This window comes from Hemitrygon akajei, unplaced genomic scaffold (genome assembly GCF_048418815.1).
Source record: "Hemitrygon akajei unplaced genomic scaffold, sHemAka1.3 Scf000042, whole genome shotgun sequence".
Taxonomy (NCBI): Eukaryota; Metazoa; Chordata; class Chondrichthyes; order Myliobatiformes; family Dasyatidae; genus Hemitrygon; species Hemitrygon akajei.
This window is the reverse complement of record NW_027331928.1, coordinates 6,063,732-6,086,770: the sequence shown is the minus strand read 5'-3', so window position 1 is coordinate 6,086,770 and position 23,039 is coordinate 6,063,732. Positions and strand designations below refer to the sequence as shown.

The 23,039-nt window shown below is 47.1% G+C and overlaps 1 protein-coding gene across 1 annotated transcript in view; it reads left to right on the top strand.

Moving 5' to 3' along the window:
• The window catches only part of LOC140720443 (uncharacterized), a 37,312-nt gene that overhangs the window by 7,087 nt on the left and 7,186 nt on the right, over positions 1 to 23,039 (top strand). The window contains exons 4-7 of the mRNA XM_073035296.1: positions 1,454 to 1,546; positions 11,377 to 11,496; positions 15,789 to 15,905; positions 16,939 to 17,217. Coding sequence (XP_072891397.1) covers positions 1,454 to 1,546; positions 11,377 to 11,496; positions 15,789 to 15,905; positions 16,939 to 17,217 — 609 coding nt within the window. The remainder of the gene's footprint in view (positions 1 to 1,453; positions 1,547 to 11,376; positions 11,497 to 15,788; positions 15,906 to 16,938; positions 17,218 to 23,039) is intronic.

Below are 23,039 nucleotides of genomic sequence, written 5' to 3'. Positions count from 1 at the left end.
GGGAGTCTTTGTGGATACCCTAAAGCATAACCTCCAGTTTGAATCGATGGTGAAGAAGGCGAATGCAATGTTGGCATTCATTTGTAGCGGTGTAGAATATAAGATCAGAGATGTGATGCTGAGGCGCTATAAGGCACACGTGAGATTACACTTGGAGCATTGTGTGCAGTTTTGGGCTCTTTATTTTAGAAAACGTGTACTAGAATTGGATGTGGTTCAGAGAAGATTCACGAGAATGATTCCATGAATTAAAAGTTACCGTACGCTAAACGTCTGGCAACTCTTGGGCTGTACTCCCTGGAGTTCAGGAGAATGCGGGGGCGATTTCATAGAAACATTCCGAATTTTAAAAGGCCTGAACAGATGAGATATGACAACATTATTTCCCATGTTAGGGGAGTCTGGAACAAGAGGGCACGAGTCAGGATTGAAGGACGGCATTTTAGAACTGAGATGCAGAGAAATTACTTTAGTCAGAGGGTGGGAAATCTGCCGTATTCGTTGCCACAAACGGCTGCGGATGCCAAGTCATTGGGTGCATCTAAGGCAGAGATAGAGAGGTTCTAGTTTAGCCAAGATATCAAAGGTTATGGGGAGAAGGAAGGGGAGTGGTGATTGCTAGAGAATTGGATCAGCCCATGATTGAATGGCAGAGAATATTCGATGGACGAAATGGCCTCCTTCTGCTCCTATGTCTTATGGTCTTATGAATTTAGCAGCCATTTTCATTCAGGTCAATCATTCACATCACACACACACACACAAAAAAATTAAAAACAAATACTTGAGAGTCGTCTTTGTAAAAATATATTGAGATTTGTTTAACTCGGGACTCTGGTACTGAAAACCACTAGTTTACCTACCGCTCTTCCTCTTACAAGAAGCCAAGGAAGAAAGGAACACAGTAGAGCGCGAACATCCCCACAACATGTAAATCCCCACAAGCCCGACATATTTCCAATGTGTCAAAAAAAGATCAGAGGTTGCAAACAATGATACAACTACGACTAAAATAATAAAACCGTATCCCTCTCTCTCTCACCAATTGTCTCTCGCTCCTTCTGTCCCTCTCTGTCCCACTGCCACATTTTTTTTACCCTCACTCTCCCCCTCTCTCTCTCTCTGACACTTTCGATAACGCTCGCACACTTCTCATTGCCACTTCACTCATAACCTCGCTCTCTCTTCTCCATTCCCACTGCCTGTCGAATTTCTGTCTTCGTTCTGCCTCCCCATTCTCTCCCATTTTCCCGTCCGGCGGCTTCATCTCTCACCTTATTTCCGCTCTCCCTCCATCACTCTCGCTGCTGCTCTGTCTCCACGTCTTTCTCCAGTCACTTCCTCATCTCCCTCATATTTTCTCCCAGTCTCTCACTCCGCCCCACCCCATTCTCTACCTGTCCCTTGCCCTTCTGTTTCTCACTCTGTCACATTCTCTTCCATTCTCTTCCAGATGGTCTGGACCCCACCTACTCTCTGCTGAACTTTCGCCAAAATGAACTTCCCATCGCTAAGGATGAAGATCCTCCTATTGCGTCGAGACCAGGTGAAATGCCAGTGACTGCTCAGGCAGGTCAGAGTTCACATTGATGACGCCATTCTGAAGGGGTCACGTGCTATACGCACAACTGTACAAGTACTAATAGATCTGCATCGACCATTTCTCTGGCAGTTCCTTCCACAGACGGAGCACCGTCTGATTAAAGAAATGTCACTCTGGTCCGCAGTTAAATTATTTCTGCGATCACCTCAGAACAGTGCGCTCTGACCCTCGAATCTGCATGTCCATAGAAAATGACTCTGCGCATTCACCTTGTCTTGCCCCACGTGGTTTTATAAACCTCTGTCAGTCAGCCATGAACTCCAAGGTATAAAATCCTAACCTGCCTGACCTATCTCCATAGCTCAGTCCCTCGAGTCTCGGCAGTATCCCCGTAAAGCTCCCTCTCCAATCGTTGCTGCTTAGTGCCATTTCTCCTGGAGCAGGTGGACAGAGACTGAACACTATACTCCAAGATCGGCCTACCCTACGTCCTGTATAACTGCAAAGTGACCTGTCGACTCCTGTACTCAGTGCCTTCTTTGACGAAGATGCAATCTTTACTGCCCTATCTATCCTTGACCCAAATTTCTGGGAACCGTTTTCCCGTAGCCCTGAGTCCGTCTATTCTATAACACTCCCCAGGGTTCCTCCTCTTCACTGTGAATGTCCCACCCTGGCTTGCCTTCCTCAAATACTGCAGCTTGCACTTACCCGAAATAAATTGTATTTGCTGCTGCTCGGCCCAGTTTCCCAGCGAATCGTGATCCCACTGTAAGAGATAACCGTCTTCACTGTTTATCACGTCATCTGCCAGCTTACCAAGCGCGTCTTGTGTAATCTGTTACAAATGGTCGATATAGTTTGCAAAGATCCCGGGTTCCACTAGCGACCTTCTGGTAAACACGGCTAATGAGCGGCCTCCAGTCTGAGAAACGAACGTCAACCCTCAAACTTTGCTACGACCGCCTAGCCAATAGTATGTCCAGTCATCCACCCTTCATTGCTTCATTGCTTCTCCGACTCTCCGGATGTACCTCTCTTCCATCTTCCAGTGCGATATACAATCCGGGAACTTGTTAGTCAGTGTATATTATCTCTGCCAATGCGCACGTCAGTCAGTCAAATTTCGCTGTGCCCCCCACCATTCTACAGAGTAACCCACTAATTGGAAACGTTAAATGCCTTATTGATTTCCCTGTTCATCGTGTAATTCCCTGTTCATATGAACCGCCCTGGTTCCTCACTCACAATATAGAAACATTACTCTACTACCATGAAGTGACCGGTATCCCTGGATGTAACCGGCACCTCTCCTCTCTGTAATGTATGTAAATATTCCGGATGACCCGGATGGCAATTTAAATGAGTGGTTTGGTATTTATAACACGTTTGACTTCGTCATTAGGGGATTCAAAGGTCAGTGCGTTATGTTGCAGTTTTACCAAAATTTCTGCTTCGGCTGCATCCGCCGTATTGTATACAGTTCTGGTCACCACATCATTGGGAGGATTAGAAGGCCTTGGTCATCCTCCTAAGATGTTGAACGGGAGACACGACAGAGATTTCTAAGATCACAAGAGGCATAGACTGAGTAGACAGTTCCTTTCACCAACGTTGAAATGTCTAATATCAGAAGGAATGCATTGTGGACAACATTGTAGGCCAGTTTCTGTACTCCGCTGGTTGGTCTCTGTTCTATATCTGACAGTAATAAAACAATTCGCTAACTCTATGAGACAGGACATTAAACACACAAAGCCTAGTTGAATATCCAGATTTCCATCCAAATCTTTGCCACAAAGAGCAGAATTAGAAGGACGGATCTGTGCACTACACCGGGAGTCACGGACTTCCAAACAGCGTCCGCCGCTCTCTGAGGTCTGTTCACAGCCAAGTCAGAGCCCAAATTCCCAGTTCATTATGAATCCCAGTCACGCAATCTTGTGAATGAATTTTCCATGAAAGGGACGTTGTTAAATGCCCGTCTAAAATCCATAAGACCATAAGACAAAAGATCAGAAGTCGGCCATTCGGCCCTTCGAGTCTGCTCTGCCATTTCATCAAGAGCTGATCCAATCTCCCATTTAGTCCCATTCCCCCGTCTTCTCACCATAACCATTGATGCCCTGACTACTCAGATAACTATCAATTTCTGCCTTAAATACACCCAATGACTTGGCCTCCACTGCCGCCCGTGGCAACAAATTCCATAGATTCACCACTCTCTGGCTAATTTTATTTTTTTTCGCATCTCTGTTCTGAAGTGGCGCCCTGCAATCTTCAAGTCATGCTCTCTCGTCCTAGACTCCCCCACCATGGGGAACAACTTTGTCACATCCACTCTGTCCATGCCTTTTAACATTCGAAATGTTTCTATGAGGTCCCCAAACATTCTTCTAAATTCCAAGGAGCACAGTCCAAGAGCAGCCAAATGTTTCTCATATGTTAACGCCCGCATTCCCGGAATCATTCCAGTGAATCTTCTCTGAACCTTCTCCTATGTCAGCACATCCTTTCTTAAATAAGGAGCCCAAAACTGCACGCAGTACTTCAAGTGGGGTCTTACTGGTGTCTTATAGAGCCACAGCATCACATCCCTGCTCCTGTACTCTATTCCTCTCGAAATAAATGCCAACATTGCATTCGTTTTCTTCACCACCGACTCCACCTGGAGGTTAATCTGGAGTTTAGGGGTATCCTGCACGAGCGCTCCCAAGTCCCGTTGCATCTCAGTACTTTGAATTCACTCCCCATTGAAATAATAGCCTGCCCGTTTATTTGTTTCTACTAAAGTGCATGCCCGTACAATTTCCGACTTTGTAATTCATTTGTCACTTCTTTGTTTCTTGCCCCAATCTACCCAAGTCTCTCTGCAGATTTTCTGTTTCCTCAGCACTACCGGCCGCTCCACCTATCTTTGTATCGTCAGCAAACTTAGCCACAAAGCCATCTATTCCATAATCCAAATCGTTGATCCACAACGTAAAATGAAGCGGCCCCAATACGGACCCCTGTGGAGCACCACTGTTAACAGGCAGCCAACCAGAATGGGATCCCTTTATTCCCACTCTCTGTTTCCTGCCAATCAACCAACGCGCTATTCGTATGTAACTTCCCAGAATTCCATGAGCTCTTGTTCAGCAGCCTCATGTTCTGCCAAGTGTTTAACAATCCATTGACCTCAGTGTTCAACCGTGATCCGTTTCTACGTCGATAGGGAAGGGTCCTGCCGTTAGTTATGTCCCGTCTCACGGCATTTTAACATTCCTGAGATCAGAACCTCGCTCTTACCCGGAGTAAACTCTGTGAGCCATTTTCGCACCCATCTGCAGCTGATCCACATCCCACTGAATCCATCAGCGATGTTCCACACTTTCCACAACACCAACAATCTGTGTGTTGGTTGCGATTTGAACGACCATCCATCTTCATTTCCGTCGAGGTCGGCCATACACATCACAGGCACCCGAAAGCCAAATGTAAACCAAAATCAACCTTGTGACAAATATTTAAAAATATATATTCTCTCTCGCTGCCTCTGTCCCGCTGTTGCCATCTTCCACTTTTTCCTCCCCTCACTCTACCCTCTCTCCCTCAGTTGTGCTTGTCACTCCCCATCCACTCATACCCTCGCTCCCATTATCGCTCCGCCACACTCTCTCCAATTCTCCCCTTGTTCTGTTTCCCCATTCTACTCCATCTTCCCGCCCATCGCACAACTCTCTCACCCTCCTCCACACCATCTACCCACTCGCTCCTATTTGAAATCCCCGTCTTTCCCCGTCACTTCCGCCTCTCCGTTACCTACTCTCCCTACCGCTCAGCCCTCTTCCTCCGTGTCTACTCCCTCTCTGCCCCACTTCCTCTTTCCCTCTCTTCTCCGCCTCTCTGTCCGCACTCCCACGATTCTCTACCGTCTCTCCGCCTGCTATTTCTCTCTCTCCCCCCTCTCTCCCCTCTCTCTCTCTCTCTCTCTCTCTCTCTCTCTCTCTCTCTCTCTCTCTCTCTCTCTCTCTCTCTCTCTCTCTCTCTCTCTCTCTCTCTCTCACCCCCCCCTCCCAGATGGTTTAACACCTACCTATTCCGCCCTGAACCTTGGGAAAGTCTAAATTCTCTGAAATCCTATAATAGCCCCTGGACCCGCCAAACTATCAGTGACTGCACCAGCAGGTCAGAGGACAATATGAAGAGGTCACGTGCTTTACGTTCAAGTTCTAACGCATCTGTATCGGCCACTTGCTCTGGCAGCTCGTTCCATAGATGGACCACCATCTCAATAAAAGAGAAAGGTTTCACCCGTGTTCCCAGTAACACCACCTTCGACATTCACCTGATTCCTGCGGGCTCTGGTTCTCGATTCTCTAAACCAAGAGAAAAACGACTCTGCGCATTCACCTTGCATGTGCCCCATGTGCTTTTATACAACTCTGTAAGGTCACCTGTGTGTTCCAAGATGTAAAGTCCCAAACTGTCTAACTTATCTCCACAATTCAGTTACTCCAGTTTCTGCAAAGTCCTGGTAAGTATCTTCCGTACTGTCTCCAGCTCAGTGGCATCTTATCTAGAGGCCGACGAAGGAAACGAGACACTTTACTCCAAGTGTAGCTTCACTGACGTCTTGTACAATTATAACGTAACCTCCCTACTTCTGTACTCATTACTCTGACTGATGAAGGGCGACGTGACAGACGCCTTCTTCATCGCCCTGTCGACCTGTGACCACATTTTCAGGGAACCGTGTCCCTGTACCCCTGGGTCCCTCTGTTCCACAACACTCCTCAGAGTCCCTGTCTACCAGTGACTCCACTTTCAGGGAACCGTGTCCCTGTACCCCTGGGTCCCACTGTTCTACAACACTTCCCAGGTTCCCTATCTACCTGTGACTGCACTTTCAGGGAACCGTGTCCCTGTACCCCTGGGTCACTCTGTTCTACAACACTCCCCAGGGTCCCTGTCTACCCGTGACTGCTCTTTCAGGGAACCGTGTCCCTGTACCACTGAGTCCCTCTGTTCTACAACATTGTCCACGACCCCAGACCACCTGTGACTCCCATTCCACTTGTTGCCCTGGGTCCCTTCGTTCTATAACATATCCCATGTTTCCTCCTGTTGAGCGTGTAAGTACTACCCTATTGTTTGTCCTCTTGAAATACGATAGCTCAAATGAAGCTGCATGTGCTCCTGTTCAGCCGACATCCCCGGCGAATCGAGATCCCTCTGTGAGAGATAACTGTCTTCACTGTTTAAAACGCCATCGACGTTAATGTCGTCTGTAAGCTCACCTACCGTGTATTGTATAATCTGCTATAAATGGTCGATTTAGTTGACAAAGATCACTGGTCCCACCACCGACACCCTATGAATCCGAACATATCAGTCAGTCAATTTCCGCTGGGTCCCACACCATTACACAGAGTAGTCTACCAAGTGAAAAAAAAATCAAAATGGTTCATTGTCTTCCCTGTTCACCAGGTCTGCTATCCTGTTCTCATGAAACGTCCTGGTTCCACAATAAAAATATAAACACTGCTCCGCCCATGACCGCAAGAAACTGCAGAGCGTTGTGGAAAGAGCTGAGCCCAGTTCCAAACCCAGCCTTCCCTCCATGAACTTTTTCTGCACACACTGCTGCTCCGATAAAGCACCCAGCGTTATCAAAGGTCCCCGGGCATTCTGTCTTCAGCACCCTCCCATCGGAGGGAAAATGCGGAAGCATGTATCAGGAGGCTCAAGGACAGTTTCTACACTACAGTAATCAGACTATTGAACTGACCCCTAATACGATAAGATGTACTCTTGACCTCAAATCTTCCTCTTCGTGGCTCTTGAAACTTATAGTCTACCTGCACTGCAATTTCTCTGTAATTTTGATACTTTATTCTGCATTCTGTGATTGAGTAACCTTGTTCTACTCCAATGAAGTGACCTGTATCTATGGATGTGGGTGGGATCTCTCCTGTCTGTGATGTATATCAACGATCTGGCTGAGAATGTAGACGTGTGGTTTGGTATGTTTGCAGATGATACATTGATTGGTGTTGTGTTCGTTTAGAGGACCTGCAAAGAATTCTGTAGGACATGGATCAGTTTCTGATATGGGATGGAGGAATGGCAGGTAGTGTTTAGCCCGGACAAACGTAAAATGTTGCACCTTGGCAGGTCAGATGTTCAGAGACAGCGCACTATTAAAGCCAAAATCCTAAAGAGTGCTGCTCAGCAGAGCGATCTGCAGTCCGATGCCATAGTTCATGGCCATGCTTTCTGACAGGACAGTGAAGATGTCTTATATCATGATTGCCGTTATTAGTTGGGGCACAGCATTAAAAGGTTCTGCTGTTATAATGCAACTTTATAAAACATTCTAGTTGTGCTGAATCAGGCGTATTGAATCTCATTTCCAAATGTAAAATGTCTAACACCAGAGGGAATGCATCCTGGACAGCATTGCCGGCCGAAGGGCTCGTTCCTGTGCTGTACTGGCCTGTCTGCGATGCAGGATGTTCGCAACACGGAAAGCCTTGTTAAATGTCCAGGTTCTCAAGTCTTGGCCGCAGAGGTCCCAGTGCGGATCCGCGGGTAAAAACACCAGTCACGGACGTGTGCCCTCTGTGTTTTGTGGACAAGCCAGTACGGAAACTAAATTCCCAATTCACTGTGAATCCCAGTCATCAAAATCTTGTGAATGGATCTCCCATGAGAGAGACTTTGTCAAAGGCCCGTCCTCTATCTACTCTCACCTGTCTTTTACTCTTTATGTACTTGAAAAAATATTTTAGCATTCTCTTTGATATTATTTGCTGATTCATGTATCGTTCAATACAATACATGCACTACCCGTGCCTGATCTGTCATCCCCGGTCAAATCAGCCCGACAATGAACCTCCGATCTCACACCATCTAGAATCTCCTTGTCTCTTCAATCTTTCACCGTCCCTATCTTCCCTTCTCCCTCCCTCTGTCACTGCTCCGTTCCTTCTCCGTCTCTCCCTACCTCCCTGCCCTCCATCTTCCTGAGCAATCTACAAACTGGGACCTCGTGTTTGGACTTGTTAAGTTCAGCGTACATTATGCCTACAAATCCGCACAAACCAGTCAGTCAAATCTCTCTGGGTCCCACATCAATCTACAGAGTAGCTAACAAAGTGGAAACATTAAACGCCTTATTGAGTTCCCCACACATCACATCTACCACCCTGCTCTCATGAACCGTCCGGGTTCCTGAATCCTAATATTGAAATTGCTCCACCCCTGAGCGCAAGAAACTGCAGAACACTGTGGACACAGCTGAGCACATCTCGGCAAAATGCCTCCCCTCCAGGAACTCTGCCTATACTTCCTGCCGTCATCATGATCAAAGAACCAACCATCACCACCCTGGACATTCTGTCTTCTACACCCACCCAAGATACGAAAGCATGTCTCACTAGAGCATAGAATATAGACATCTACAGCACATTACAGGCCCTTCAGCCCACAATATTGTGCCGAACATGTAATCTATTCTAGAATCTGACTGGAATTTCCATCGCGCATAGCCCTCTATTTTTCTAAGCTCCAAGTATCTATTTAACAAAACTCTGAAATTACCCTATTGTTCCCAATTCCACCACCGGTCGAGAGGTTGCGGAGGCATTAGCAATGATGTTTTAAGAACTGATAGATTCTGGCATTGTACCGGATGACTTTAAATTGCACATGATAATCCGCTATTTAGGAAGGGTGTACGCAGCAGAAACGAAACTACAGACCAGTTAGCCTGACAGCAGAGGTTAGGAAGTTGTTGGAATCCATTGTTATAGATGATATCACCGAATATCTGGAATCAAATGATAAGATAGGTCAAAGCCAGCATGGTTTCCTGAAAGGAAAATCCTGCCTGAATATCCTACTGCAATGTTTTGAGGAAACTACAAGCAGGGTCAAAGGAAATGCAGTAGACATGGTGAACTTGGATTGTCAGAAGGCCTTTCGCAAGGTCCCGCACATGAGGTTGCTTAGGAAGATAAGAGACCATAAAAGTATAGTGGGGAGATACTAGCGTGCGTGGAGCATTGACTGATCGGCAGAAAAGAGAGACTGGGAGTAAAGGGATCCTATTCTGTCTGGCTACCGGTTACCAGTGGAGTTCCACAGGGTTTGGTGCTGGAATCGCTGCTTTTTGCGATGTATGCCAATGATACCCGGCGACACACATGTAGGTGGAGTAGCGAGTACTGTTGAGAAAGCAGAGATCCTGTAGACAGGCTTAGATAGTTTAAGGGAATGGGAAACTAAGTGGAAAATGAAATACAGTGTTGGAAATTGCATGGTCATGCAGTTTGGCGGAAGAAATAAACGGGCAGACTATGATTTAGATGGGAAGAGTTCAAAATGAAGAGATACAAATGGACTTCGGAGTCTTTGTGCAGGACCCTAAAGTTTAACCTCCAGGTTGAGGCATGGTGAAGAAGGCGAGTGCAATGTTGGCATTCATTTCTAGAGGTATAGAATATAAGAGCGGTGATGTGATGTTGAGGCTCTATAAGGCTCTCATGAGACTACACTTGGAGTATTGTGTGCAGTTTTGGGATCCTTATTTCAGTAAACGGATACTGACATTGGAGAGGGTTCAGAGAAGATTCACAAGAATGATTCCAGGAATGAAAGGGATACCGTATGAGGAACGTCCGGCAACTCTTGGTCAGTATTCCCTGGAATTCAGGAGAATGAGGGAGAATCTCATGGAAAAGGTCCGAATGATAAAAGGCCTGAACGGATTACATATGGCAAAGTTATTTCCCATGGTAGGGGAGTCTAGGGCAAGAGACGACGAGTCAGGATTGAAGGACGGACTTCTAGAACTGAGATGCAGGGGAATTAATTCAGTCAGAGGGTGGAAAATATCTGTGGTATTTGTTGCCACCAACGGCTACGGAGGCAAAATCCTAAGGCAGAGACAGAGAGGTTCCCCTATCAAAGGGTACGGGAGAAGGAAGGGCTGTGGGGAAGCCTGGAAGAATTGGTTCAGCCCATGACTGAATGGCGGAGCAGACTCGTTGGGACACATGACCTACTTCTGCTCCTATATCCTATGGTCCTATGGTCTTATGATTTCCCCAGCCACCCATCTCCATTTTCAGTCATCCACATCACAAACAACCTAACACCCGCTTGTATATGTAAATGATAATCAACCTTGCGATTTATCTTTTTAAAAATATATTGATATTTGTTTAACATGGACTCTGGCACTGTAAACCACTACTTTACCTACCACTCTTCCTCTTGCAATCAGCCAGGAAAGAAAGGAACAGAGCGTGAAAATCCCCACAACATGTTAACCCCCACAAGACCGTCATATTTCCAATGTGTGAAAAAAGAACAGAGGTTGCCAACCACAATACAACTACGACTAAAATAATAAAACCTTAACCCTCACTTTATCAGTTCTATCTCACCAAATTAATCTCTCTGCTTCTGTCCCTCTCGCACCCTCTGCCACTTTTTTCTCCCCTCACTCTACCCCTCTCTCCCTGACTTTCCATAACGTTCTCACTCTCACTTCACTTATAACCTCTCTCCCTCCGCTCCATCCCCACTGCCTGTTGAATTTCTCCCTTCTTTCTGTCCCCCCATTCTTTCCCATTTTCCCGCCCATAGACTTCATCTCTCACCCTATTTCCGCTCTTCATCCATCTCTCTATCTGCTGCTCATTCTCCACGTCTTTCTCTATTCACTTGCTCATCTCCCTCATATTATCTTCTTGTCTCTCAATCCACACCTTCCCTACCCCACAATCCCCTTGCCCTTCTATTTGTCTCTCTCTCTCACAGTCTCTTCCATTCTCTCCCAGATGGTCTGGACCCCACCTATTCTCTGCTGAACCTTCGCCACAATGGACTTCTCGTCGCTAAGGATGAAGATCCTCCTATTGCCTCGGGACCAGGAGAAATGCCAGTGACTGCGCAGGCAGGTCAGTGTTCACATTGATGACGCCATTCTGAGGGGGTCTCGTGATATCCGTACAAGTGTACGGGTGACAATGCATCTGCATCGACCATTTCCTCTGCCAGTTTGTTCCATAGACGGAGCACCGTCTGCTTAAAAAAAAATGTCAGTCTGGTCCGCAGTTAAATCTCTTTCTGCTATCACTTCAGAGTTGTGCACACTGATCCTCGATTCTCCAAGACTATAGAAAATGACTGCGCATTCACCTTGTCTTGTCCCACGTGGTTTTATAAATCCCTGTCAGTCACCCATGAACAAGTTATAAAATCCTAACCTGGCTGACTTATCTCCATAACTCAGTCCCTCGAGTCTCGGCAGTGTTCCGGTAAAGCTCTCTCTGCAATCTTTGCTGCTCAGTGGCATTTCACTTGGAGGAGGTGGACAGAGATGAACACTTTACTGCAAGGTCGGCATACCCTACGTCGTGTACAACTGCAAAAGGACCTCTCGACTCCTGTACTCACAGCCTTGACTGATGAAGATGCAATCTTAACCGCCATATAGAACCATAAAACCATAGAACATTACATACAGAAACAGGCCATTTGGCCTATCATGGCTGTGCCGAACCATTTTTCTGCCTAGTCCCACTGACCTGCACCTGGGCCAATTCCCTCCAAACCCCTCTCATTCATATACCTGTCCAAGCGTTTCTTAAATGTCAAAAGTGAGTCCGCATTCACTAATTCATCTGGCAGCTCATTCCACACTCCCACCACTGAAGAAGCCTATACTAATGTTCCCATTAAACTTTTCCCCCTTCTCCCTTAACCCATGATCTCTGCTTTTTTTTTCTCCCCTGGCCTCAGTGGAAAGAAACCTGCTTACATTCACTCTATCTATACCCATCATAATTTTATACAGCTGCATAATTTTATACACTTCTATCAAAGCACCCGTCATTCTCCGTCGATCCAGGGAATAAAGTCCTAACTTATTCAATCTTTCTCTGTAACTCAGTTTCCCAGGTCCCTGTAACATCCTTGTAAACCTTCTCTGCACTCTTCCAACCTTATCAATATCCTTCCTGTAATTAGGTGACCAAAACTGCACACAATACTCCAAATCCGGTCTCATCAATGTCTTATACAAGCTCACCATTACATTCCAAATCTTATACTCAATACTTTGATTTATAAAGGCCAATGTACCAAAAGCTCTCTTTACAACCCTATCTACATGTGACGCTACTTTTAGGGAATTTTGTATCTGTATTCCCATATCCCTCTGTTCTACTGAACTCCTCAGTGTCCTACATTTACCTTGTATGTTCTTCCTTGGTTTGACCTTCCGAAGAGCAATACCTAACACCTTAAACTCCATGTGCCATTTTTCTAACCATTCCTCCAACTGGTCCAAATCCCTCTGCATGCTTTTAAAACCTTGTCACTGTCCACCACACTTCCAGTCTTTGTATCATCAGCAATTTTGCGGATCCAATTTGCCACATTATCTTCCAGATCATTGATATAGATGATAAATAACAATGGCGCCAGCACTGCTCCCTGTGGCACACCACTAGTCACAGGCCTCCACTCAGCGTAGATATCCTCCACTACCACTCTCTAGCTTCTTCCATTGAGCCAATGTCTAATCCAATTTACGACCTCTCCATGTATACCTAGCGACTGAATCGTCCTATCAATCCTTCCATGCGGGACCTTATCAAAGGCCTTACAACATCCAGTGTCTTCCCTTCATCCACGTTCCTGGTAGCTTCCTTGAAAAACTCTAATAGATTGGTTAGATAAGACCTATCACGCACAAAGCACAAACCCTATCTCTTAGTATTCCTTTCAATAATTTACCTACTACCGATGTCAAACTTACCAACCTATAATTTCCCGGCTTACTTTTTGAGCCTTTTTTAAACAATGTAACTACATGAGCTATCCTCCAATCCTCCGGCACCTGACCCGTGGATATCGACATTTTAAATATTTCTGCCAGGGCCCCTGCAATTTCAACACTAGTCTCCTTCAAGCTCCGAGAGAATACCTGTCAGGTCTTGGGGATTTATCTACTCTGATTTTCCTCAAGTCAGCAGCACCTCCTCCACTTTAATCTGTATAAGTTCCATGACATCCCTACATGTTTGCCATGTTTAAATGGCTCCATTTCAGTTTCCTTAGTAAATACATATGCCAAAAACTTTTAATATCTTTCCCATTTATATTGGTTCCATACATAGCCGACCACTCTGATCTTCAAGAGGACAAATTTTATCCCTTACTATTCTTTTGCTCAACATACCTGTAGAAGCTCTTTCGATTATCATTCACCCTAACTGCCAAAGCAAACTCATGTCTTCCTTTAGCCCTCCTGATTTCTTTCTTAAGTGTTTCTTACACTTTTTATACTCCTCAAGCATCTTATTTCGTCCTTGTTGTCTATACATGTTATACATCTCTTTCTCCTTCTTTAAATTGCATATGCTCCTGTTCAGCCGACTTCCCCGGCGAATCGAGATCCCACTGTAAGAGGTAACTGTCTTCACTGTTTAAAACGCCATCAACGTTAACGTCATCTGCAAGCTCACCTACCGTGTATTGGATAATCTGCTATAAATGGTCAATATAGTTGACAAAGATCACTGGTCCCACCACCGACCACCCGCGAGCAACGCTAGTGACGGGCTTCCAGTCTGTGAAATGAACTGCAACCGTAAATCTTGTCTCCTATCGCTGAGCCAAATGTATACCGGATCAGCCATCCCTCCCTGCGTCGCACACCATCTCCCAGAGCAGTATACCATCTGGGTTCTTGTTAAATTCTATGTATATTACATCCAGCACCTCGGCCTGAGCAGTCCTCCTCAATTAAATCGGTCAGAGAGATCTCCTTGGGTTCCAATCCATTTTCACACCAGTCTCCCATCTGAGCCCTTGTTAATAGCCTTGTTCAACTATTTGTATGGTACATCTACTACCAGTTCCTGGTCTGTCCTCCACAGTCAAATCCGCCCGAAAAATCTACCTGGGTCTCACGCCACCTGTCATCTCCTTCCCTCTTCTCTGGTTTATTTTCTCAATCTTTCCCTCTGCCGTCCAATCTCACTGCTCCATTCCTTCTTCGTCTCTCTCTACATTCCTGTCTGCTATCTTCCAGAGTGATCTACCATCTGGATCCTGATACGGAACTTGCCAAGCATCCATTATGCCTATCAATCCGGACATATCAGTCAATCAAATTCCCCTGGGTCCCACACCATCACCCAGAGTAGACTACCAAGTTAAAAAAAAAATAAAAGTCTTATTCTCTTCCCTATTCACCATGTTTACTACCTTGTTCTCATGAAACGCCCTGGTTCCTCACAAAAAATATAAACACTGCTCCGCTCATGACCGCTGGAAATTGCAGAGTGTTGTGACTACAATCTCCGCTGCCTTGCGGCCATACCCACTCATGGGAAAGGCTTCGGGAGTAAACCCTTGGGGCAAATCCGGAGCTGGAGTCCCTAAGACAGTCCGATGTTGCCTTCAAACTCGATCTGGCAACTCCTGCGACAACACTGGTGCTAAGCTGTATCGGCTCTTGCCCTTCCCTTGGACAACATCGGTGGCGTGAAGAGGGGAGACTTGCTGAGCTAAACTTCGTTTGCCATTTTCCAACCAGATTTACAGATGATCCACACCCCAGTGGTATGTCTTTGGACTGTGGGAGGAAACCTGAGCACCCGGATGAAATCCACTCGCTCGTGGAGAGAAATTGGAAACTCCTTGTAGGCAGCGGCGGGAATTGAACCCATGTCGCTGGTACTGTAAAGCGCTGCGCTAACCATCACGTGTCCGTGCTGCCTTTCTCCTTGCCAGCAGCCACAAAACATAGAAACACAATGGAGTCCACGAAAATCCCCACGACATGTTTATCCCCACAAGACCGTCATTTATCTCATGCGTGAAAATGGAACAAAGCGGGCGAACAATAATACAGCTCCGAGAAATAGTAATCCCGTGACAATCTCTCATGCCGCTCTTTCGCACCACCCTCTCTCACTCCATTGTCTCTTCCCTCTTTCTCTCCCACTTTTTCTCCCCTCACTCCCCCTCTCTTCCCCACTCTTTCGCTGTCTCTCTCACACATCCCACTCAACATTTACTCAAAACATTGCTTCCTCTTCTAACGCGGCCATTCCCTCTCTCCTTTCTCTTCTCGTTTCCTTTAGGCCATTCTCTCACATTTCCATCCCCCCCCCCATTGCTCCCCTCTCACTCTCACCATCTTCTCCTTCTGTTTATTTTAATGATCTCTCCACAGGTCCGCATAAACAGGAGACGAACGAGAACATCGGAAATAGACCGGACCGTAAGATCTGGCTACTCTGCCTTGTTACGTTCGTCCTCTTCGTGGCAGTGGTCGGGCTGTTGATCCATGGTGAGTCGAACGGACTCCGGTTGGAGTCAGACTGTAAACTAATAGCGTGGAATGAAACGTGAATGTAAAACCTCACAGTGACACGGACTCGCCACTCAACATGTCACAACAAGTACCTCACCATGACACTGACACGTACCGCGCCGTGACACCGACACTTACCTCAGCGTGACACTGACACGACCCTCACGGTGAAGCTGACACTACACTCACCTTGACAGGGACACAGCTCCCACCATAACACCGTTACGTCCACACCGTGGCACCAATTCCCATCTCACCGTGACACCGAAAAATAATAAACTCTGAATCCAGACGGCCAATTCCCCGTGGATCCTGTGTATCATAACTCTCGGGTAAGCCTCCCCACGCCCATGGCTCCAACTTAATTGATCACATTAGAGAGAGGTGACAAAATCTCTGGAATCAGAGAGACGTTTGTCAGCCCTGGGAAATCAAGGGATTTAGTCTCACAGCGAAGAGGGCTCAATGCAACTGAAAATGAGAAAGAGAGGGGGCGATCGTGGTGGACGGAGAGACCGCGGCTGGTAGATGGAAGAGAGTCCCAGTGGGGGACAGTCCTCTTTGTGAGACTAACACACCCCAAGCCATGACACAGATACTCTGCCCGCCATGACATCACCACGCGCCTCACTCTGACATTCCCCTCGCCGCGACACGGAAGTACACTTCATTGTGAATCGGCACGACTCCCGCCGGGGCACGGAAACTCCTATCACAGTGACACCGACACGTTCCTCACAGCAACTCTGACATGCTCCTCATGATACCGACGCAGACGCCCACTGTAACATCAACAAAACCTTCACCGGGACATTGATGTACCCCTCAGAGTGACACAGACACGCCTCTCAAGGTGGCGCCAATTCCCCCCACTGTGCCACCAGCACATCCTTCACTGTGACACCCTTCACCGTGACACTGACACAACACTCTCTGTGACCCGTTCAGCAGCGTGACGCTGACTCACGTGTCACTGTAAACGCTAAACATCCTTCACCATCTCTCTCAGTATCACAGATTCGTCTGTCAGAGATCACCTCCGACCGAAACTTTCAGCTCCTTCAGGAAGAGTATCACGAGCTGAACAGGACCCAACGCCAATGTCGACTGCAAGTCATTGAGTTAAACTCAACCCTTGAATCCACAATATTCGAGAATTCCCACCTGAATCTCTCTCGGAGATCCTGTCTCAAGAATTTCTCTGCGCTCAAATCTAATCTGTCCGATCTTAAACAAATGCACAAAGATCTCCGTCACGAGTTCTGTGAATTGTTGCCCAGCATAAGAGGTGAGGCATCATCCCTCTCTTTAACCCGCTCCTCATCACAGGGCAGGCATAGTGAGGGGAAGAGTCACTCTGTGTTGAATGTGTGAAGAGATGGTATGGAGGGTGCTTCTCTATATCTTTGACCCGGTGAGTGTGTGACGGGGCTGCGTGGAGGAAGTTTCAATCTATCACTGAATCCAGGAGTGTGTGATGGGAAGTTGTGGAGATGGATTCACTCTGTGTCTGATAGCGCGATTGTGTGATGGGACAGTGTACTGAGAAATTTACTTCATGTTTGACCCCTGAAGTGTGTTATGGCACGGTGGAGAGAGAGTTCCACTCGGTTTCCGGGACTGTGTGACGGGACGGTGCAGCGGGGCTTCACTCTGTTTCTGATCAAGACTGTGCCATGGGATCGTCCAGAGAGAGAGAGCTTAAGTCTGTGTGTGACTCCGGGAATGAGTGATGGGAGGTTGCAGAGGGGGAATCGCTCTGTGTTTGAATCCTGGAATGTGTGATGGGTTCGTGGAGAGACAGCTTCAGTCTGTGTATGATTCCGGGAGTGTGTGATGGGTTCGTGGAGAGACAGCTTCAGTCTGTGTATGATTCCGGGAGTGTGTGATGGGTTCGTGGAGAGACAGCTTCAGTCTGTGTATGATTCCGGGAGTGTGTGATGGGTTCGTGGAGAGACAGCTTCAGTCTGTGTATGATTCCGGGAGTGTGTGATGGGTTCGTGGAGAGACAGTTCAGTCTGTGTATGATTCCGGGAGTGTGTGATGGGTTCGTGGAGAGACAGCTTCAGTCTGTGTATGATTCCGGGAGTGTGAGATGGGTTCGTGGAGAGACAGCTTCAGTCTGTGTATGATTCCGGGAGTGTGTGATGGGTTCGTGGAGAGACAGCTTCAGTCTGTGTATGATTCCGGGAGTGTGTGATGGGTTCGTGGAGAGACAGCTTCAGTCTGTGTATGATTCCGGGAGTGTGTGATGGGTTCGTGTAGAGACAGCTTCAGTCTGTGTATGATTCCGGGAGTGTGTGATGAGTTCGTGGAGAGACAGCTTCAGTCTGTGTATGAATCCGGGAGTGTGTTATGGCTTCGTGGAGAGACAGCTTCAGTCTGTGTATGATTCCGGGAGTGTGTGATGGGTTCGTGGAGAGACAGCTTCAGTCTGTGTATGATTCCGGATGTGTGATGGGTTCGTGGAGAGACAGCTTCAGTCTGTGTATGATTCCGGGAGTGTGTGATGGGTTCGTGGAGAGACAGCTTCAGTCTGTGTATGATTCCGGGAGTGTGTGATGGGTTCGTGGAGAGACAGCTTCAGTCTGTGTATGATTCCGGGAGTGTGTGATGGGTTCGTGGAGAGACAGCTTCAGTCTGTGTATGATTCCGGGAGTGTGTGATGGGTTCGTGGAGAGACAGCTTCAGTCTGTGTATGATTCCGGGAGTGTGTGATGGGTTCGTGGAGAGACAGCTTCAGTCTGTGTATGATTCCGGGAGTGTGTGATGGGTTCGTGGAGAGACAGCTTCAGTCTGTGTATGATTCCGGGAGTGTGTGATGGGTTCGTGGAGAGACAGCTTCAGTCTGTGTATGATTCCGGGAGTGTGTGATGGGTTCGTGGAGAGACAGCTTCAGTCTGTGTATGATTCCGGGAGTGTGTGATGGGTTCGTGGAGAGACAGCTTCAGTCTGTGTATGATTCCGGGAGTGTGTGATGGGTTCGTGGAGAGACAGCTTCAGTCTGTGTATGATTCCGGGAGTGTGTGATGGGTTCTTGGAGAGACAGCTTCAGTCTGTGTATGATTCCGGGAGTGTGTGATGGGTTCGTGGAGAGACAGCTTCAGTCTGTGTATGATTCCGGGAGTGTGTGATGGGTTCGTGGAGAGACAGCTTCAGTCTGTGTATGATTCCGGGAGTGTGAGATGGGTTCGTGGAGAGACAGCTTCAGTCTGTGTATGATTCCGGGAGTGTGTGATGGGTTCGTGGAGAGACAGCTTCAGTCTGTGTATGATTCCGGGAGTGTGTGATGGGTTCGTGGAGAGACAGCTTCAGTCTGTGTATGATTCCGGGAGTGTGCGATGGGTTCGTGGAGAGACAGCTTCAGTCTGTGTATGATTCCGGGAGCGTGTGATGGGTTCGATGTGGCTGGAGCTTTACTCCGTGCCTGACTCCGGGAGTGCTTGATGAGATGTAAAAAGGGAAATTACACTGTGTTAAACTCGAGAATTTGTGATGGGACCGTGTGGAGTCAGCTTCCCTCTGTGTCTGACACTTTGTTCTGTGGTGTATTGAGAAGTTGTAGAGGGAGAATCACTCTCCCTCTGAGACAGCGGGAGAGTTTATAAAGTGAGCAGATTGAGAGGGGATGTCATTTCATCGGCAGTGTGGATGGGGCACGTCTGCGCAAACGCGTGAAGATCGGCCTCTGAGACAGCGGGAGAGTTTAAAAAGAGAACAGATTAACGGAGCGGGCGTCAGAGTAGTGGGAGAGAGAGTAGGAAGACTTTGGCTGTAGAGGCTTCGGCGAGCAGTGACTGAGGACGAGCTTGTTCCCAGTGAGGTAAGGCCGGGTAAGCTCCTTTAATTAATTTAATTACCTTACAAGTAGGTAATGGAGACAGCAGTTAGGGCAGTCGAGTGCTCCGTTTGCGGGATATGGGAAGTCATGGCGAGCACAATTGTCCCTGATGACTACACCTGCAAAAGGTGCATCCAGCTGCAGCTCCTGACAAACTGTGTTACGGAACTAGAGCTGGAGCTGGATCAACTTCGGAACATTCGTGAGACAGAGGCAGAAATAGACAAGAGTTTCAGGGAGATAGTCACCCCTAGGAGTCTGGAGAGAGTTAGCTAGGTGACTGTCAGGAGAGGGAAGGGGAATAGACAGGAAGAGCAGAGCACCCCTGTTGCCAGTCCCATCAAGAATAAGTATACAATTTTGGACAAATGTTGGTGGGTTTAACCTACCAGGGACACGTTGCAGTGCTCACGTCTCTGGCAACGAGTTTGGACCCTGAGCTCAGAAGGGAAGGAGGGAATTGCTGAGAGCAGTGGTGATAGGAAATTCAATAATTAGGATGGGCAGATAAGAGGCTCTGTTGGAGAGATCAACAATCTCAGATGGACGGTTGCTTCCCTGGTGGCAGGATCCGCGATATCTCCGATCGAGTTCTCAGTATTCTCAGGAGGGAGGGTGAGCAACCACATGTCGTGGTCCATGTAGGGAACAATGACGTGGATAGGAAGAAGGATGAGGTCATCCAAAGAGAGTTTTGGGAGTTAAGTGGAAAGTCGAACGACAGGACCGGCAGGGTTGGAATCCCAGGTTTGCTACCAGTGCCAGGTGCTAGTAAGACTAGAAATAGGAAGATAATGCAGCTAAATACCTGGCTAAGGAGTTGGTGCAGGATGGAGAGATTCATGTTTCTGGAAAACGGGCCTTCTTCCAGGGAAGGTGGGACCTATTCCGACGGGACGAGTTGCACCTGAACTGGAAGCGGACCAGTATCCCTGCGGGAAGGTTTGCTAGTGCAGCTGGGGGTGTTTAAACTAGATTTGTAGGGTCAGCGGAACCAAAGTGTTAGAGCAGATAACGAGCTGAGGCGGATAAAGGTCATGCGAGAACTGCAAGTATAGTATATGGAGTAAATCCAGATCTAATATATAAAGAGGCTTTGAGTAAAGAGAAGCAGAATAAAGGGTGTAAAGATAGTTAGGTAGAGTGGCTAAAGTGCGTGTACTTCAATACAAGAAGCATCAGGAACAAAGGTGATGAACAGAGAGCTTGGATACGTAACAACACACACAAAATGCTGGTAGAACACAGCAGGCCAGGCAACATCTGTAAGGAGAAGCACTGTCGACGTTTACGGCCGAGACCCTTCGTCCTGCTGTGTTCCACTTGCATTTTGGGTGTGTTGTTTTAATTTCCAGCTTCTGCAGATTTCCTCGTGTTTGCGTTTGGATACATACATGGAATTATGATGTAGTGGCCATTACAGAGACTTGGCTGGCACCAGGGCAGAAATGGATTCTCAATATTCCTGGATTTCAGTGTTTTAAAAGTAATAGGTGGGGGGCGGGGGACGGGGGAGGAGGTGTGGACACTATTAGAGTTACAGAAAGGGTGAGTAATGTAGCAGGATCCTCGTTTGAGTCAGAATGGGTGCAAGGCAGGAACAGGAATGGAGCAGTTACTCTATTGGGAATATTCTATAAGACCCTTGGTAGCAGCAGAGATACGGAGGAGCAGATTGGGAGGCAGATTTTGGAAAGGTACAAAAAGAACAGGCTAGTTATCATGGGTAACTTTAACTTCCCTAATATGGGGCAGAATTTGATAAGTGTGTTCAGGACGGATTCCTGACACAGTATGTTGACAGGCCGACTAAGGGGAATGCCATGCTGGATCTACTATTAGCTAACGACCCGGGTCTGGTCACAGATCTCTCAGTGGGTGAGCACCTGGGGGACAGTGATCACCGCTCCCTGGCCTTCAGCATTATCATGGAAAAGGATAGAATCAGAAAGGACAGGAAATGTTTTAATTGGGGAAGGGCAAATTATGAGGGTATAAGGTTAGAACTTGCAGGTGTGAATTAGGATGATGTTCTTGCAGGGATATGTACTATGGGCATGTGGTCGATGTTTAAGGATCTCTTGGAGGATGTTAGGGATACATTTGTTCCCGTGAGGAAGATGAAGAATGGTAGGGTGAAGTAACCATGGGTGACAAGTGAGGTGGAGAATCTAGTCAGATGGGAGAAGGCAGCATACGTGAGATTTAGGAAGCAAAGACCAGATGAGTCTATTGAGTAATATACGGAAGCAAGAAAGGAGCTTAAGAAGGGGCTGAAGACAGCAAAAAGGGGGCATGAGAAGCTCTTGGCGAGTAGGAGAAAGGAAAACCGCTGGCATTCTTCAATTACGTGAAGAACAAAAGGATGAAGGAGTGAAGGTAGGTCCGATTAGAAATAAAGCTGGGAAGATGTGCCTGGAGGCTGTGGAAGTGAGCGAGGTCCTCAATGAATACTCCTATTTGGCATTCACCAATGAGATCGAACTTGATGACGGTGAGGAAAATATGAGTGAGGTTGATGTTCTGGAGCATGTTCATATTATGTATAGGAATTGTTGGAGTTGTTAAAATACAGCAGGACGGATAAGTCCCCGGGGCCTGACGAAATATTCCCCAGGCTGCTCCACAATGTGAGGGAAGAGATTGCTGAACGTCTGGATCGGATCTTTATGTCCTCATTGTCCACGTAAATACGATCTATGGATTGGAAGGAGGCGAATGTTGTCCCCTTGTTCAAAAAAGTTAGTAGGATGGTGTGGGTAATTATAGACCAGTGAGCCTTACGTCTACGCTGGGAAAGCTGTTGGAAAAGATTTTTAGAGATAGAATCTATAGTAATTTAGAGAATCTTAGTCTGATCAGGGACAGTCAGCATGGCTTTGTGAAGGGCAGATGGTGTCTTACAAACCCGATTGAGTTCTTTAAAGAGGTAACCAACCATATAGATGAGGGTAGTCTAGTGGATGTGATCTGCATGGTCTTTAGTAAAGCATTTGATTAGTTTCCACACGGTAGGCTTATTCAGAAATTCAGAAAGCATGGGAACAAGGAAAGTTTGGCCAGGTGGATCCAGAATAGGCTTGCATGCAGAAAGCAGAGGGTCGTGGTGGAAGGGGTACATTCGGATTGTCTGGTTGTGACTAGTGGTGTCTCACAAGTATCGGTTCTGTGACCCCTACTTCTCGTGATTTTTATTAACGACCTGGATGTGGGGGTAGAAGGGTGGTTTGGCCAGTTTCCAGATGACACAAAGATTGGTTGTGTTGTAG